Source organism: Notolepis coatsorum (genome assembly GCF_963971535.1).
Source record: "Notolepis coatsorum genome assembly, chromosome: 14".
NCBI lineage: Eukaryota > Metazoa > Chordata > Actinopteri > Aulopiformes > Paralepididae > Notolepis > Notolepis coatsorum.
Window position 1 is genome coordinate 25,534,151 of NC_140178.1, and position 20,020 is coordinate 25,554,170.

At 42.9% G+C, this 20,020-nt stretch overlaps 1 protein-coding gene across 2 annotated transcripts in view; it reads left to right on the forward strand.

The window, feature by feature from the left end:
• tmem104 (transmembrane protein 104) overlaps nucleotides 1–20,020 on the forward strand; it is a 168,292-nt gene that overhangs the window by 18,532 nt on the left and 129,740 nt on the right. For both annotated transcript variants that reach the window (XM_084329499.1, XM_084329498.1), the window contains exons 7-8: nucleotides 9,785–9,884; nucleotides 12,568–12,664. In XM_084329499.1, the coding sequence (XP_084185625.1) occupies nucleotides 9,785–9,884; nucleotides 12,568–12,664 (197 nt within the window). The remainder of the gene's footprint in view (nucleotides 1–9,784; nucleotides 9,885–12,567; nucleotides 12,665–20,020) is intronic.

Below are 20,020 nucleotides of genomic sequence, written 5' to 3' on the forward strand. Positions count from 1 at the left end.
GAGGGGGGGGGGGGGCATGCTGTTACGGCTTAACCGTGATTACTCCTTCAGATCGATATCATAAAGTCTCAGCCTCAAGAGCATCAGCCCAGTGAACGAAAGCCTAACTTCAGCATTAAGGAAAGTAATTTCCATTTTCGTTTTATTTTTGGTCACGTACGGTGTAGTAGGGGTGCGCCAGTTCATGGATTGGTCCATTTTTGGTTTTGAGGTCGAACTTTAGTAACATTTGTCAGATCTAAATTGACTTTTCATTCAAGCTATTCTGGGAAAACGCAAGTCCCCCCCCCATACACAGACTTTCTTGTGGCGACCCATCGCAAAAATCGGACAAGCCCGCCACAAACCGCTTCCCCAAAAACGACCCACGAGTATCCTTCCCACCACCGCGGGACGAGCTGAGAACCAGCGGGACGCTCCGAACAGACACCTTAACTAACCGTGCTTCGGCTTAGTCACACCGTGCCCGGTGATAATCCTGCATGTTCCCGCCAATTCATAATTAAAAGAATAATATTATCTTTCACCTTGAGTAAGATCAAATGTCGCTTGGCATTGTCTGAGGTGACGGGGGGGGGGGGGGGGGGGGGGGGGTGGCAAGCGCCGGCAAGCGCCGGCTCTCTGTCCCGCGGTCGGCTGGATGAGCACGTGTGTGTTAGGGGGGGGAAACGCCAGAGACCTCACGATACGATACTATCGCGGTACTAAATATATCGCGATACGCTGAGTATTGCGATTTTATTTATATATATATATATATATTTTTTATATCAAATTAAATGTATTACCTTTTTTCAACTGCGAAGTAAAACTGTCAACATGTTTTATCTAATAAAATAAAGTTCAATAATTTTTATTGCAGAACATGGTATTTTCTCAAGCAGACGGATGTAAACACTGTAATCTGTGTTGCATGTACCTTACAAACTGAACTGTGTCGGTTTGTATTACAGTCATATTCCAACTTAACTGAATGCACGTGTGTGTGTGGACTACTGTACTATTACAGGTATTGAAATGAACAATGCAATTTTTTTCTTTTTCTTATGAATAATTAAATATCTATACTTGGCGTCCCTGCATCGATACAGTATCGCCACGCAAAGTATCGCGATACTACTACGTATCGATTTCCGCACCCCTAGTGTGTGTGTGTGTATGTGTGACTCTCAGAGGAGGGCGTCCTCCGTGTAACATGACCCGTGGCGTCTCTCGGTCCGAGGTGACGCCACGCTCGGTTACACCGAGGTCCGAGTGGTTCTGCAACTCTGCAGAAAGGGATGCTGCTGGGAGTTGTTGGCTCTCGTTCCCCTCCGCGCTCCTGTTTGTTGGCACAACAGAGTGATGTTGATGCAGCAGAGTGCTTAACATATTTGATGTAGTGATGCAGAAGTACAATAGCTTACCTCGCACAGCGCTTTTCTACTATGCTCTCAAATAGTAGACTTAATTGATGGTGTCGTACGGGTTTGTGGTTCTGGCTCGTCTTGACCAATTACCGTTTTGTTGTTGTTGTGGTTCATTTAAAATGGCATATTTCACTAGAATTATAATTAGATTCGGTGACATTTCAATCCGATGTTCTTAATATGAGCAGAGTTGGAATTTGTCCGAATTGTGACTAGAAAGTAAACATAAAGTAGAAATATTTCAGTAGAGTTTCCCTCTACTTAATTTTCAGAGAATTTCAAATTGAGGATTTCGTATCATTTGAAATGAGAGTTGAACTGTCAATGATTTTTGAGACTAAAAGGATGAATGAATGAATGTCCCCTTTAGACCCAAACAGAACTCTTAAAGTACACTGGGATATACTGGGGTTTTGCATAGAATTATAATTTTTCTCAAAGATCCAGTGTAAATGTGAAGACAAACAAACAAACAAATGATTGTGCCCCTGAACCTCCTGCTCATTTTTATCAGTGCACCTTTGATGGAAAATGTGCAAAGTGCTGAGAGAGAAATCCAATATCGGCCCATAAAATGATATCCCAATACCAGCCCAATTTTTTTGATCCACTTTTTCTCCCATTTTCTATATTTTCTCCCATCCCAATTTCGTATCATCCAATTCAACCCTCCCCTGTCACGAATGCTGTTTCTTGCCTCCCACAAGCCGGCTGCAATGTGGACTAAGTCATACATAGCACAAGTCCCCTCCGGTACTTGAGGTAACAGCAGTCGCATCTTTTCACCTGTGCAGCTCGATCTCTCAGTGGCGAGGAGTAACGCGTGGGAGGCTCATGCTGCCCCCGACACTTCCTGATTCTACTGCGCAGGTGCACCAACCGACCTGTAGGAGTCGCTGTCCACAACACCCGATCCCCACCCATCAGTTTCCCACCCCCTAATACGGCCAATGTGTATTAGTATGAACGACCAGCTAAACTGAAAGCAATGTGGAGCACTGGGCTCGAACAGGCGAGCCCAGCGTCTCCGCATTCGTGGCGAGCGCCTTGCCCACTACGCCACGTAGCCGCCCCCCCACATTGTGCACTGCTATCTGCAGTTGTGTTGGCATCTACCTAGAATGGCTGTTTCTCCTTCCACTGGCCCGGCCCGTGCCGTACTATATAGAGGCTATCCGGGCCGGCGACGGTCAGAAGCAGTGTTGTGATGGATAGTGATGTACGGTCCACCCGCCGGGGTCTGGAGCTCCTAGGTGAAAGACCCATTTGCAGTGTTTGAGCCCGTGGCCGTGGGTAATGGGGAGGTATTAGTCACAGTGCCTGGCAGCCACGCATCCTCTTGGTCATGCAGCGGTCCTCTCCCCGCTATCGCTCACTGACAGGGGCAGTGTGGTACACTCTGTTTGTTTCCTCTGTCTGCCGCAGAGCCCCTAATAGGCTTGGTCTACATCAGGCCAGATGGAGACATTAAGATTATGCAGGAACAGAGAGGAGAGGAGTTGGTAACCTTTTTCTGAAGTGAGGATGTTGTGAAGTGTAAAAATGGCGGGAGGAATTCAGTTGGTGGCAGTCAGCATGGGATAAAGCAGGGCTCGCAACTCATTCGTAGTTCCAAGGTGTTTATTCGACAAAAAAAGGCAGATGCGACGTTTCGACCCTTCTGGTCTTCTTCAAGCATGAAGACAACACAACACTGACATCTTTTTATACAGGAAGTGAACTAAATTGATTATCAGCCCCACCTGGTGATCCGGGGCGGTCCCAATATTTGCATGATACATTCTATACATAATTAAGTAACAATTTCTTTTCATTTGACATTTTTTAGAAGATTTGAGAAATATCTATGTTAAACACAACATTAAGACATCATTTACAGATAGGCAGCAGTGTTAGTCACTGAAAACAAAAATGAAAAAAACACAAACAAAAAACAAAAACAAAGTCCATTGACTGTCTCCCTCTATAAGTTACATTTACAAATAAGGTCTAATGTCAAAGTCCTCATTAAGTCCTGTTGGTGCCATCGTTTTAAGATAATGGATCCACCATACTTCTCTCCTCAGTAGGAGATTATCTATATCTCCCCCTCGTCTTGGAAGATGCACTCTCTCTATTCCAAGGTATCTTAATGATGAGACATTGTGGTGTGCCTTTTTAAAATGTAAAGCTACTGGGCTTTTTTCATCCCCATTCCGTATCGTACTCCTGTGTTCAGCAATGCGTGTTTTTAAAGCATGTGTTGTCTTACCGACATATGCCTTACCACATGGGCACTTAAGCATATAGATTACATTGGTAGTTGTACATGTTTGCATGGACCTCACGATTCAAGCTGGGTTTCTTTTTTGGGTTACAACTTGATATCAGAGCTGGGCTCTCAACGCTTTGCCATTGTTGAGGATTCAATGCTATACTTTTTCCTACCGTTTTAGCTTACGGTTAAATGTGCTACAGTCTAGATAACATTCGGCCACTAGATGTCGCACTAGAGCACCAGCCAATTTTCTATCTTATCAGGTGCATTCCACCATGACAAATGGAAAGTAGGGAGGGGATATATGTAAACAATGTTTATTTTGGACCTGTAAACCTTTTCAATCAATCATCAATAATATTCTTTTGGGGAAAGCAATACTTACAAATGGTATCTATAGCACCCTTAACATAACCCTTACAGTAGCATTTTGAGAGAGGAGAGTATCTTCAACAACATGTTGACCCCGGCTTTGTTAGCCTTTAGCGATACCTTGACTGGTACCTTTGATGTCTACATCTTACAGTTGGTAATTGTGTTGGTCTGCCTACATGTCACAGTAGAAATGCAAGATCAGATATTCCTTTATTTATCTCCTTGGGGGAAATGCAGGCATCATGGGAGAGGAGGGGAGGTATGGGCATGGTAATAGTAGAAGACATAAATACAGGCAATACAATTATAGTACAGTAGACAAGTAAAAATAGCCATTAAACAATGTAATGAACTCTGAATATACGCATCTGAGCAAGTAGGCAGTGGCAGTGTGATCAAATGTGCAGATGAGGGTCTGTATACCCTATCAGTTATATTATACATTACAATAAATATGGTTACAATTACACTAAAATCTAAATATATACTATGAGTAAGTACAGTATACACAGGTGCAGTATACATAAGGTACCCTAATTGGCGTGACTCGTTATAGTCCGTGCAGTTTAGGTGGGAGTCACTCATGACACTCATTGGTCAGACTTTCCTAGTAGTTCTCGAGTTCTGCTGCCGTGACAGTGGTTTAGGCAAAAATCGGAAAGGTTGGAATTTATTTTCAGGGGTCTGTCCCCCGTGTCCATCTAGCAAACAGGAAGACTCACAGTATCCAATGATGCCAAACAAGCCTGCATGCTTACTGAATCTAATTTAGGACATAATTTCCATATTACGAGATAAAGAATTGTGATTTTAATATGAGCCCATCCCATAATTTCTCTCTCACAGTGATTTTTAGTACCTCGTGACAGTAGTATATTCTTTCTGAGAAGGTCACTGCACTCACGGCACATAAATGGAGGTGCCAGAAGACTGAAGAACCATATTAGGAAAGGCGGTTCTGCACGCTTAGGTCCATGCGAGTTTCTTTAATTCCACAAAAGCCTGGCTTTCGCTCATAAGACTTTCATCAGGGCAAGATGAAGGTTTATAATGAAGGTCTTATGACTGAAAGAAGCTTGGCTTTTGTGGAATTAAAGAAACTTGCATGGAACTAAGTGTGCAGTACCTTGTGATAAAATGGAGATATGATCCGATATGATGCACTCTCCAGTGTGTGTGTCTGTCTCTCTCTCCAGTGTGTGTCTGTGTCTGTCTCTCTCCATTCTGTGTGTGTCTCTCTCTCTCTCTCTCTCTCTCTCTCTCTCTCTCTCTCTCTCTCTCTCTCTCTCTCTCTCGTGCCCTCACCTTCTCTTTATGTGCCCTCACCGTGCTTGTAGCGGCATTAAAACATATTGTTCCTTTTTCCAAAGAAAATAAACACCAAGGCCCTCATTTATCAATAATGCGTAGAAAGTGTTCTATTTTTGTTCCTACACACGGAATTTAGATTTAGAGCACACACTGTGTTGATAAATACCAATTGTTCTTACCGTCTATGCTCGTGCACGATTCTAAGCATTTGCATACAGATTGATCACGGAGGTCATCTAACCAACAAATTGAAGGTAGAAAGCATTTCGTTGTGAACAAGCTTATTTGGAAATATGACACACAAAATAATAGTATTTAGCTTTTTATTTTAAACAATATTTAATCGTATGATTTTAAATATTTTTGCATGTGTGAGCTCCTGTTGGGTTGGTCAGAGTCATTAACTATGGCTTCAGTCAGTGGATAACCCTGATCACCTGCATTTAAGTGATTTTAATTACAGATACCCCAGTAATAACATTACAATTTAATTAAATACAATTAGGCCTGAATGAGTCGTTCCTCTCGGCCACCAGCAACGACATGTATCAGCCAAATGCGGATCGCAGATTATATGTACATTGACTGAGTGGAATCCCTTTCTATTCACATAACTTAATTTGTTCATTGATTTGACAGCTACGTGGGTGGTACAGTCTATTGCTCGATCCATCTCCAATGTCACGCTGAAACGTGCCGGTGGCCAACGATCCCAGGGTGGAGAGGACTTGAATGTGCACAGGGATGGGTCCCAAATTGCAGTACAAATCAAGGAGAATGTGTCTCGGGTAGCGGACTCTACTTAATTATGTTCTCTCTGCAAATAGACTGCCATATCTCTGAAAACAGCTCCCTGTGGAGGGCACCCTGTGAGAAGTATTCCGATAACGCAAGATAAACCATGCTGCATTCATTCGGAAAGACTTATTCCAAATGCTATTCATAGGGTTTGACAATAATAATAATTAGGGCTGTCAGTTTATCGCGTTAATTAGATTAATTAATTACACAGCAAATTATCGCGTTATGAAAATTAACTCAAAATTAATTACAAAAAAAGTTTTTTTTTTTTTTTAATAATATTTTTTTTGTATCTCATTCATTCCATAAGAATGTAGAATACACATTTACAGATTTTTTTTTAATATGGTCCATTTGCATGTTCTTGGTATCTGATTCTAGGGACATCTATGAATCTCAGGGAATGTATTCCCAGTGTCAGAAATACTGTGGTCTAGATCCACAAAGAATGGATTGCACAGTGCAAGTTGCACCCTTACTTACAATTCATTATGAATTGAAAATGGGGGACCCTGATGTAAACAAGACGAAAGTCTTTCTCTGATCTGCATCCCCTTAACAATTGTGTGTATTGAGCCGTACTCCATTCTGCAATCTGTTAATAACATTTTCATTCAATCACTCAATCTGCGCTGTGATTGATTGAATGCAAATTTTATTTTGAGTAAATTGTAATGAACCAAATGAGAATATCAATATTTTTTTTGTTATCTTTGACTGTGAATAACACCATGCTCAAATTGACCAGACCTGAAAAATCTAAGCAAATTAATAGATGGAAGATGATTAAACAGAAGGTTTTGTAGATACAGTACTGAATTCTGCCATCCGGACACATGCAATTTGAAATATGATTATAGAATATAGAATATCAGGCATAAAATGGTTATGCGATTAAAATGCGATTAATTAGATTAATTAATTACAAATCCTGTAATTAATTATATACATTTTTTTAATCGCCTGACAGCACTAATAATAATATAATAATAACCTATTTTACAATGAACTATTATTAATTATGAGTCATACCGAACACGTCGGTGTTGAAACTCTAATGCATGAACACTTATTCTGTCTGTTCTATTCCTATTCTACCGCTTGGTGCCATATGTACGCACGGTCGGAGCTGTGCGTAGATGTATGCACGATGCGTAGAAATTATCGTACGCACGGTTTGTGCACATATCTGTGCGTATGCAGCATTGATAAATGAGGGCCCAGGTCCTTCTGTGCCAATTGAGACTAATTAGTAGGTGATGCCAAGAAAAAGGCAAACCTCTTCGAATGGCTTGTGGCTCAGCTGGGGAGTGCAATCATTGGACTTCTGGTCAAACATTTTCAAAATAAGGGTCCTCAAAGTCTATTGTGAACAAAAGTATAAACGTTACTATAGAGGTTTTATCTTTATTTAATTTTTTTTTAATTTTTTTTAAGTTTAGACGTTTTATACTGATTTAAGGTTTCCAGGAGTAAGTAGGCTAATCCATCTTTATTACTACCAGGAGTAAGTAGGCTAATCCAGCCTTACTCAGCACTATGGATGCCTATTACTACCAGTACTAAATAGGCTACTCGGCACTATGGAGGCATATTACTACCAGGAGTAAATAGGCTAATCCAGCCTTACTCGGCACTATGGAGGTCTATTACTACCAGAAGTAAATAGGCTAAGACTCAGCCCTGCTGGTCTCTGACAAGAACAAGTTACAGGTTGAAAAACCCCTCGGCTCAGAACTCGGCAGAATCTGCACCTGGCTCGCTGATAACAAACTATCATTACACATGGGCAAAACGGAGTCCATTCTCTTCGGATCAAATAACAAACTCTGCAAGACCAACGGCTTCTCAGTTACAGTGGGTGACAATATTGTCACAAGGAAAGATGCAATTACATACCTGGGTTCCATCCTAGAGGCAAATCTTTCATGTGACAAAATGGGATCCAATGTAATAAAAAAAGTCAACCAACGAACTAGATTCTTGTACCGGATCTCCTCTCTGGTAAACAAGAATACCCTGAAGACTCTAACAGGAGCACTCATTCAAGTGTACTACGACTATGCTTGCACCTCATGGTACCAAAGCACCTCAAAGGCGCTAAAAACAAGATTACAAACATCACAAAACAAACTGGTCAGACTACTGCTTGACCTGACTCCTAGAACCCACCTCACACCTGCCCACTTTGACAACCTAGGATGGCTTAGAGTAGACTACAGAGTACAGCAACTTGCAATGGGCCTGGTCTACAAGATATACTACACCACCCCAAAAGCACTGGAACATCTGCAGTCTATGGCTATAAATGAACACTCCCACTAACCATCAAGATAATCGGGGTATGAAAACATTGTCCGTCTGAAACCTTAAAATCCGGCGTTTGGGCTATACGGTTAATCTTAATTGGACCGTTGGATATGCAGGCTGGGCACCTTCCGCTGCCTTATCCTGGCGAAGATTAATCAATTAAGCCTGTAAAACTACTCTTTATTCCCCTTTTAATGGACTCTATAATATTCAGATTCACTCTGCGGTAATGAATTGGCTGACGGCGGGGCGAGCCGGACAGTTGAACCTCCTACCGAGTACTGGAGCGCATGATGGATGATCTGCCTCCCCCTTTGAAAGCTCTCCATCTCGTGCTCGGGCTGTGGCAGCCTGGAGAGGCCCGCGAGTGGGTATGAGAGAGAGAGAGACGAGGGACGAGGTTCCATCACAACGTTATTACTTTCTTAATTAGAGTGATTAATATTTTTCGGCAGAGCAGGGAGATGTGCTGCTTGGGGGCGGAGGTTAGTGTAGGAAATCCTCGAAAAATATGGCACCCAAGTGGTTAAGTTTGACACGCAAATAACGTTGACCGTATTTCATAATAAAAGCGTCTAGGCGGCTGGTGAAGAAGGAGTTGGCCGGTCAACTTCTATTTGTCGCCTTGTGGGTGTGATGGATTTATACATTTACATTTTGTAGGGCGGTTAAGTGGCGCAGTGGGCAAGGCGCTCGCCACTAATGCAGGAGATGCTGGGTTCGAGCCCAGCTCTCGGCATTGCTACCAGCTTGGCTGGTCGTTCATACTAACACAATTGGCAGTGTTAGGGGTGGGAAGCTGGTGGGTGGGGATCGGACGTTGTGGACAGCGACTCCTACAGGTCGGTTGCGTGCGCCTGCGCAGCAGAATCAGGAAGCAACAGGGGGCGGCGTGTCCCTCGCCGCTGAGAGATCGCGCTGTGCAGGTGAAAAGATGCGACGGCTGCCTCCTCGAGTACCGGAGGGGACACGTGATGCAAGGCTTCGTCCACATTGCAGCCGGCCAGTGGGAGGCATGGCCTAACGGCGTTCGAGACAGGGGAGGGTAGAATTGGACAACACGAAATTGGGATGGGAGAAAAATAGAAAATGGGAGAAAAAGTAGATAAAATGTTTTACATTTTGTCATTTAGCTGACACTTTTATCCAAAGCGACTTACACGTTTTGTACGACAAGTCAGTAGGAAGGGTACAACTCTTATCAGCTGATTAACAATGTTCATCAAAGTGTTCAGACTTGGAACAAGTATATACTTGACGTCTGGCACGCGTGCAGTAGAGGCTAAATCTTTGTGTGCGTCTCTTTTTGTCTCTCTTCCAGTTGGCGTCAACATGTTCTACATCTGTATCATCGTCTACCTGTACGGAGACCTGGCCATCTACGCCGCCGCTGTCCCCATATCCCTGATGGAAGTCGCCTGGTAAGGCCAACTCTCTCCTTTATGTCCATGTCCTTCTCCATTTTGAAAAGGTTTTTATTTTGGGGCGTCACGATGCGACCGACCAAATAGAAGAAATGTATTGCAAAAAGAATGATTGATTTGAAGAGGACTACGCTTCGAAACATTTCATTGGTGGCGGTGAAATGTTCCAAATGGTCGCGTCTGATGGGAAATACAAAAGAAGAGGAAGAATCATTTAATTCAGAAGCACTAAGATTGTTAAAAAATTCTCTAAATAAAGACACTGTTAGAGTGCATGCTTTTTTCAACTTAAATTAAACTAAAAAAATATTTACTTGTGAAAATGAATTGTTTAGATTCATAAATAAAATTATCTTCAGATGAATTGATTCATTAAATATAATAATTGGTAGCAGCGTTAGTTCTATACCCAATAGCTCTGTGTGGTTGGACGGGCTTCACTTGCTCAAAGTACCTCAGACATCTGCTGTACGGAGTCTTGTCGGGATGAAGTACACCTGACTTCTCATGTAACACATCTGTTCCCACACTGCGGCTGTGTTCTCGCCCCCTGAGCTGAGGTGCATGACAGTTAAAGGTGCTGTAGATAAACATTTTGTGTAGCGTAATCATTTGGAAAAAAATAATACATCCACATAACTTTTAGAAAGGTTTTTCCCTCCAAAAATGTTTTATTGAAATGAATGTTGTTGTTTACTTGTGATGTATGTCCCTACCTTCCATTTCCCCACGTGGAATGCACCTGATTGGATACATTACATGCTGGTGCTCTAGTGCGACATCTAGTGGCAGAATGTTATCTATTCTATAGCACCTTTTTAAGCTTTGCAATCCGAGGTCTTAAGACTTCTTGACCTCTCAGTCAGTGGAGCTCTTGGCGTTACACTTCAGTCGACTGGCTTCCCGGGACAGGTTTTTATTGCAAGTCGGCATAAGGTATTCCATATAGCTACAGATAGAAAGACTGAGCCTCCGGCATCAATGCCTAGGGACAACAGACATTACCCATTCTAGCTGTTGTATTGGTGGGATCAGTACAGACCGCAGGGTGACCGCTGAAGTCAGATCTTATTGACACTTAAGGCAGTGCCAACACGTTCCGAAGACTAACCTCCAATAAAAGGAACCATTTCCCTCCCGTTTTATCCCAATAACTTGAGTCTAATGTCACTTCCGTGCTCAGTGAGGCCAGGGAGATTGTTTATGCTTGTTTTTATGGACATAGTGTAAGGTGGGATTCTCATACATTTATGGAGAGAATCGGCTTTTAATGTAAGATGTGGGTGAGTGAGCAGCATGCAGTAGTCAAGAGATCAGAATTACATTTCAATCGCTTCCTTTAAAAAGGAATAAGACATCGAGCCAATACCCGACTAGACTTTCTAAATATAATAGCAGTTTTATGGGATTCTTGCTGACCATGATGGCGCTAACCACCCTAACAAATTTGAGACACTTGGAGACACTGCAATAGGAGGCCGGAGGGCGCAGGCCACAGTCGGAATGATCATATTGATGCTCTGCTGCACTTTGTCTGAAGCAGTGAACGTTTTTTTATTTTATTTTATTGCCTCTTGAGTGATACGCTTAAATTTTCCATCAAGAAGCCGTTTTCATCTATTACAGCAGTAGAAACTTCTCTTAACGATACGATATGATACACTTTATTAATCCTCAAAGGGGAAACTGAATTGCCACCATATACACCTGTGACACGCAGGACAATAAAAATACAGATACACTGTCCCGAGGCAGTATCACAGAAAGGACAATTATCACACGGCAATTAGGTTTGCTACAAATGCCCCCTTTTCAACACATCACTGTGACTTATACACATCTGTAAATTGGCCGTCATTACACAATTCATTGGCTTACACTCATTTACAAAACCCTCCTTGGTCTGACCCCTCCTTATTTGTTCCCCCGTGTTAACACCTCCTTTGGTCAATCCTCCTTCCACTTTGCTGCTCCCAGTTAGTACAAAGCCCTACTTGCAGTACATACCGTATCAAATTGCATCACATAACATCAAAAATACATAGGCTATCCCTGGCAATAACATTTTCTACTACGAGAAATCACCATAGAGGCCTACAACATCAACGTGAAACGATGCTCAGTGAAAAACCTGCCTACTGCTGGCAACAACATACTTTCTAAATCTTACAAAAGAATGGATGATCTATGAGAGGATGATCCGTGTCGCAGGACGCACCTGACCTTCCTTCTCTGCTCTGTAACCGCCTCCAGAGAGTCTGGACTCGGTCCAATAATGGATCCTCCCTTCCTGATCAGCTTATTAATCGTATTCCTCGCCCTCAACTGGTAGACTGATCACTTGTTACACTGTATATTGTTAATGCACTTTACTGTTACCTTGCACTCTGTTTAGATGCCAACTCCTTTTCGTTGTAGTGTACTTGTGTTGTACGATGACAATATATTTGAATCTAATCTAATCCTGCGTGATTCTATGTGCCGAAGTGGCTTTGATTTCTGATTACAGATGGGTCTTCTCTGATACCGATACCATTCAGGCTTTAGCCTGATACCGGGCCCGATATCGCCCACCTGTATCTGTACGAGTGCGCGCCTAGATGGCGACACCATCCCTTGATTCACGCAGTGCCTCTGGTCACACATTAATCTCCATAATTATGTATCTGTGCCCATGCAGTGGGAACCACACGTGCAGTGCCGGGAGTGTGAAATACAACGACACCGATCCGTGCTGGGGTTCTGTGACGAGGATAGACGCCTACAGGGTCTTTCTGGTGAGTACCATGTGCCTACCCCCCTGCCCATCCTTCACCTCCCCTCCTCCCCCGTGGGCCTCTGGCTAGGCAGCACACACTCACCCTCACCCATCACTCACACCCCGCCTCGCCTCCTCCCCCGTGGTTCTCTGGATGACCCACTAGGCAGCGCACACACACACACACACACACACACACCCATCACTCATACCCCACCTCGCCCCTGTCCCTTGCCCCCAGGGCCCTCTGCAGGACCTGCTATTTCACCCCTGTCCCTTGACCCCAGGGGCCTCTGCAGGACCCGCTAGGCAGCACACAGACACTCACCCCCCTCGAGTCCTCGCCCATTGGGACTGTACCCAAAAGTGGCGACCTCTGTCTGTACTGGAGACAGATTCAGTGCCTCGGGAGCCCTTTCTGTCGTCTCTGAGTCTCACGATGCTTCACCTGACGCTTCCCCTTTGGAACTACCCAAAGGATGTGTGCGTGCCCTTGAGGTATTTAAGGAGCCCAAACTCCTGTGATTCTCCCTCTTGTTTTAACTTTGCAGGGCGACAGTGATAGATGTGCTGATCCCCTCCTTTGTTGTTTCCCCCCCTCCCCTCCCTAGCCTCTCGCTGGTTTTAAACGGGAGCCCCAAACAATTTGCCAATAAATCCATTTTCCTTTCTTCATCTCGCATGACATAAGCCTCTTACTGCATGTAGACAAATTGAGATTATGCTGATTTATAATATCCGCTAGATTTGTTTACATCGCAGTTTGCAAATGTTCCGGAAATTGATATTTAAACGGGCACCTCATCGAAAACAATGCCGATTTACCTGGCACATAATCTCACACACATCCAAGACGTACATTTAGTTTGACAGTTATTGTGAGTAAATTAGTTTGAATGTTGAATCCTTGTGAAAATAGCAATACCTTGTCTCATAGGGACTGGTACCTTATCATTTCATTGAGCTGTAATTAACACAACACAAGGATTCAACATCCTTTTGGCCATATTCAAACAAATTTACTCGCGATAACTGTCGAACTAGATGAATGTGTGCAAAACTGTTTTTGGATGTGTGTGATTATGTGCAAAATAAATTATGTTTAATGTTAAATGTTTTTAGCTGAGGTGCAGAATACTTTATGATGAAATGCTTGTTTCTGTATGAGCCAGTGAGAGTGTGCTACATACAGTAAAAAAAAGTAAGTAAGTAAAAAAGAAAAAATAAAAAAAAATAAGTAAGTAAAGGAATATTCAGTCAATATACATGTATACAATACAGAGTAACATTGAGGTACAATGCAGAAATGAGATGAGGTACAAAACGTAGGGTAAGGTGCAAATGAGGTATGAATGTAGTGCACATCTCTTTAATAATAGATGCATATAAAGTGTGTTAAAGTGAGTAAAGCGAGTGGTAAGGTGAGTGTTTGTTTAAAGTGAGTGTGTGCAGTGAGTGTAGATGATGGGTTGTTCCATAGTGTCATTGTCATTGCGCATCCTGATGGCCTGGGGATAGAAGCTCCTTCTGAGTCTCTCTGTACTGGCCATGAGACTCTGGTAGCGCTTGCCGGACCGCAGCAGTTCAAAGCAGTTCGTTTTGTGTTCAGGGAGAGGCCATTCTCCCGACACCACTGCGCCAGGGCCTCTACCTCTTCCAGGTAGGCCCTCTCGTCGTTTGCAGAGATCAGGCCCACCATGACTGTGTCATCAGCAAACTTGATAATTGTGTTGTTCCAGTAGAGGAGGGGGCTCAGAACACAGCCCTGAGGGGGCCCTGTGTTTAGAGTGATGGCTGAGGAGGTGCAGTTGCCTGCTCTCACCACCTGGGGTCTTCCTGTCCGGAAGTCCAAGACCCACTAGCAGAGGTCATAGTTCAAGCCCAGGTCCCTGAGCTTGGCTACGAGTTTGGAGGGGACTATGGTATTGAATGCTGAGCTGTAGTCGATGAATAGCATTCTCACATAGTTCCCCTGCTTTTTGTCCAGGTGTGGCAAAAGGCATCAGTATGTCATTTAACCAATCGGGTGCATTCCATGTGGGGAAATGGGAAGTAAGGAGAGGATGCATGCACAGAACATGTAAACACCAATATTCATTTTGGACCCACAAACCTTTTTAAATAATACATTCATAATGCATACATTCATTAATTAATAATTTTTTATTGACATTTTTATACATATAAAAATAACAAGCTTGGTACTATTTCGTTGCATTTTCTGTCCATTGATGTTTGTGTGGTTACCGCTCTAGAGAAGTTAGGGCATCAGTGCAGGCAGGACACATTTTTACTGCACAGTCATGGCTTGATAAATGTTGCATTTATTTTCAGTTTCCCAAATATTGCCACCATTACTTTAATGTTTGTATGGCTACTGTCACCCATACTACTGTACTGTAATAATCACTGCTCTGACTAAACCCTACTGTCACCAATACTACCGTACTGTAATCACTACTCTGACTAAACCCTACTGTCACCAATACTACCGTACTGTAATCACTACTCTGACTAAACCCTACTGTCACAAATACTACCGTACTGTAATCACTACTCTGACTAAACCCTACTGTCACCAATACTACTGTAATCACTACTCTGACTAAACCCTGCTGTCACCAACCCTACTGTCACCAATACTACTGTAATCACTGCTCTGACTAAACCCTACTGTCACCAATACTACTGTACTGTAATCACTACTCTGACTAAACCCTACTGTCACCAATACTACCGTAATCACTACTCTCTGACTAAACCCTACTGTCACCAATACTACCGTAATCACTACTCTGACTAAACCCTACTGTCACCAATACTACTGTAATCACTGCTCTGACTAAACCCTACTGTCACCTATACTACTGTAATCACTGCTCTGACTAAACCCTACTGTCACCTATACTACTGTAATCACTGCTCTGACTAAACCCTACTGTCACCAATACTACTGTAATCACTACTCTGACTAAACCCTGCTGTCACCAACCCTACTGTCACCAATACTACTGTAATCACTGCTCTGACTAAACCCTACTGTCACCAATACTACCGTACTGTAATCACTGCTCTGACTAAACCCTACTGTCACCAATACTACCGTACTGTAATCACTGCTCTGACTAAACCCTACACAGTGCCGTCAGTGTCACTGCTGCTCTGTCTGTAACATTACCGTTCTCTCTTAGCTCATAAAACCGATGGACGGAGGGGAATGAAACGAACAAACTCCGAAATTTAAGATATACCTGCTCCACCTCTTAAGCGTTCACCCTACCATAAAATGGCACTCAACGTGTTATTTATTGGATATGTATTTTAAGTCTCTCCTCATATCTGATTGAGTGCCTGTGCAAGGGGAGGGGAGGGGGAGAGAGGGAGGGGGAGAGAGGGAGAAAGAGAGACGGAGAGAGAGATAGCGAGGGAGATAGGGAGAGAGAGATAGAGAGGGAGATGGGGAGAGCTTTTGGGCAATACAATAAGTGCGCTTTTTCTCATTTCCAAACGCTTGGAGAATACACAAGTTTGTATATGTGTATATATAATATATGTGTGTGTGTGTGGCCACTGGCCACATGTACGGTGTGAATAAATTCTCTCCAATGAAATAAGATTTACCCATTTTCAATTGTAAAATCATTATCTGGTGGTCAATGCTGATATTGTGGCGGGCTGCCTCAAATAAATCAACGTATGGGAAACACTGAATTTACAATATTATATGACACTGGTCTGGCCGATGTGAATATAGCTTTTCAGTTTTTCTAAAAAGAAATTATTAAGCGGTGCTACTCAAACAGGGACTTGTGATCTACAGGCCAGAAGGTCCTGACCAGTTGAATGCTGATTATTTTCTGCCAAAGCATGACCTATTTGCACATCCTGATTGTAACATCAGTCATCCTCTCACAGCGATGCATTTCATTGGAAGATACAAAATGCAACTAATCTCTGCCTCCTGTTTTCCTGTGGAAATACTCCTTCATCATCAAATGACTGTGGCTTATGAAGATCAGGTGATACAAGCTAAACAGCCAAATCGGATGCCTTCTGTTGGATTCCTTTTATTGTCACCACAAGCCAACAATGAGTGCGATAACAATTGCAGATGATTGGCCACTCTAGCAAAACATTTTCATCACTCGAATCAGGAATGTAATCCCAAATTCCTGTATGCCAACCGCAAGATGCGTCGCAAAGCTTTCTGTTTGCGGATAAACTGGTTGGGCAACTAGTGAAAGGCGGATTCTTCAGTATTTAATGAAAATAATAATAATAAATCAAAAGTAAAAACTAGTGATCAGTAAAGCACTGGCGCTATAGATATCATTTTTATGTGGAGTAATCACTATTATAATTCTTTTTTTATAATACATCCATGGCACTTTTAGAAACATGTAGAATAAAAGTATTGTTTTCCCCCATAAAAAAGATTAATGAATTTATCATTTAATAAATGTTTGCAGGTTCAAATTAATGTTTTTGTTTACATGTTGCAGGCATGTAAAAAAATATATAAAATAAACAATCCATCCACAGAGCTTTTAGAAAGATGCATAATAAACGTATTGCTTTCCCCCCCCAAAGATGATAAATGAATAAGAATTTTTTTTCTGTCCAAAATGTACGTTATTATTTACATGTTGTCCTCTCCCTACTTCCCATTTCCCCACATGGAACGCACCTGATTCATGTTGGTGCTCTAGTGCGACATCTAGTGGCTGAATGTAACCTTAGCACCTTTAAATAACAACAATGATTAAAAAAATAAAATAAAAATAAAGTTAAGAAAAAGTCATTTGTAACGTCGACACTCAATAAACTACAATTCAACGGCTCGCTCCACAAAAATCGCTTGCATAATGACGCTTTTGAATGTTCAGTGTTCAGCCTACGCTTCACCATCGGCATTGTCGCTCACCTATGCCAGGTAAATGTAGGTAAAACCAGACCCCTTGTCTGTAAGATCAACCACACCTGACACAACGATAGTGTTTATCGAAAAAGTTGCTTTTGTTATTCGTTTTCATTCCTTCCTGCTCCCGGGGCGTTCAGAGTTTTGGGAGGAATAGTTGGTATTTCTTATTAGATTTCTTCCCTCGGGTGCACGGCTGTTAAATAAATCATGGCTTCTTTGATAAAACATTCATCAGCTCTCTGTTAGCATACGGTATGCTCCTCCCTTTGTCTCGCCTCCCACCAGGTCAAACACTCTGGCCTCTTAAAACACCGGCCAGACTCTGAATGATAACTCTAAATAATTGACCATTCCTCTTCCAGCCGACGGGCTCTCTCATCATCACCGGCGTTGTCCCACGCTTCGCAAAGGGACCTGTCCGAATATCCCCCGACCCGCGGTGTGCACCCTGTATCGGTTTCATACGCCCGGGCCGCTGCCACGTTCACAGAGTACGGCTCCGAGGTCACAGTGCTCTTCCTCTAGGGGTTTGAGTTGACACTGTGTCCATTTCTACATGGCAGAATTGCTGTGCTTGTTCTCGAGAGCTCTAGTTTGAGAGCCTCTTATCTCAAGTGGGGCGACAGTTCGGTTAGATCCGGGCTCCTCCCGGTGTTGAAGTGTCCTTGAGCAAGACATTTAACCCCCTTAATAACTGCTCCTGATGAGCCGGTTGGCACCTTGCATGGTCGCCTCGGCTGTCTGTGTGTGAATGTGTGAGTGAATGGGTGAATCATGAATGTGAAGCATAAGTTGTAAAAGCACTTTGGATAAAAGCTGTTCTATAAATGCAGCCCATTATGCAGTCCATTCAAGTTGTTTGTCCTTGTATTTGGTGGTATTATTTTCTAGTCATTGTAACGATAGTCTGGAGCTGGATGACCTTTTGTGTCGGCCAAGTGATCAGTTTGTCATTGTAATTCTGGCCTGCTCTCTGTACCGAATGAGTGACAGGGTCCTTTAACTTTGACTGTACACGTTAATAATAAATCACAAGTACAACAGATTCACAAGTACAACAAATTAAGCCTGTCAGGAAAAACCCAAATGTTTTTCATTATGTAAGCTAAATGAGCCTTTTTTAATATTTTAAATGTACATGAGAAAAATATTCTTAATTACAATTAGTAATAACTTTTTTTTGTTTATGTTTTAGAATTGGTTATAATTTGGGGCTGTAGAGATTGGGAAAATTAATTGGCAGTACTCATATTTTCATGTTAGCTTGGATTGTTAAAGCCCCAATCTGTGATATTGGCTCCTACACTACAGTCAGTCCTGGGAGCAGGTTTGGTAGGCTAGGCTCCTACACTACAGTCAGTCCTGGGAGCAGGTTTGATAGGCTAGGCTCCTACACTACAGTCAGTCCTGGCCGGGAGCAGGTTTGATAGGCTAGGCTCCTACACTACAGCCAGTCCTGGGAGCAGGTTTGGTAGGCTAGGCTCCTACACTACAGCCAGTCCTGGCCGGGAGCAGGTTTGGTAGGCTAGGCTCCTACACTACAGCCAGTCCTGGCCGGGAGCAGGTTTGATAGGCTAGGCTCCTACACTACAGCCAGTCCTGGCCGGGAGCAGGTTTGGTAGGCTAGGCTCCTACACTACAGCCAGTCCTGGGAGCAGGTTTTATAGGCTAGGCTCCTACACTACAGCCAGTCCTGGGAGCATGTTTGGTAGGCTAGGCTCCTACACTAAAGCCAGTTCTGGGAGCATGTTTGGTAGGCTAGGCTCCTACACTACAGTCAGTCCTGGGAGCAGGTTTGGTAGGCTAGGCTCCTACACTACAGTCAGTCCTGGGAGCAGGTTTGGTAGGCTAGGCTTTTACCACAGTACTATTTTATCTGGGTATTTCAACATTTACTTAAGTTAAGTAATGGAATTGTGTACTTCTTCCATCACTGCAGAGATGACATAGCATTAGAAACTCTTGACCAAGCAACCAATGACCCAATGTTAATTGTTTAGACTTGCTAGCTAACACTAATTTAACACGGCAACAAACAAACTTAAGAGACACCACTAAGTTAGCAGCTGCTACTCATAATGATCGCTTCCCTGCTTCACATCTATTATTATTCATTCATGACTAAAACTAATGTTATCTTTGCTAACATTACAAGAAAAAGTAGTTTCACTGGTGTGTAGCAGCTAACACCGGCTCTTTACCCTGTTAGCTTGTTGGAATAGCTTCGTGGCTAGAATGTGCTCTCCGAGCCGCCGAGACAAAGTCACTGGCTGTCAGCCAGGTGGGCTCCCACGGAGGTATAGCAATAGTACTTGGTTAATGTTAACACTGGCTGACTTGTTTTCAGACATGGAGTGATACTGAATTTAGTAAATAAGTACCGGTAGATGTCATCATAGCCATGGTAGTATGTTTATTATACAATGGTTCAGATTGCTTGACTTGAGCTATCCG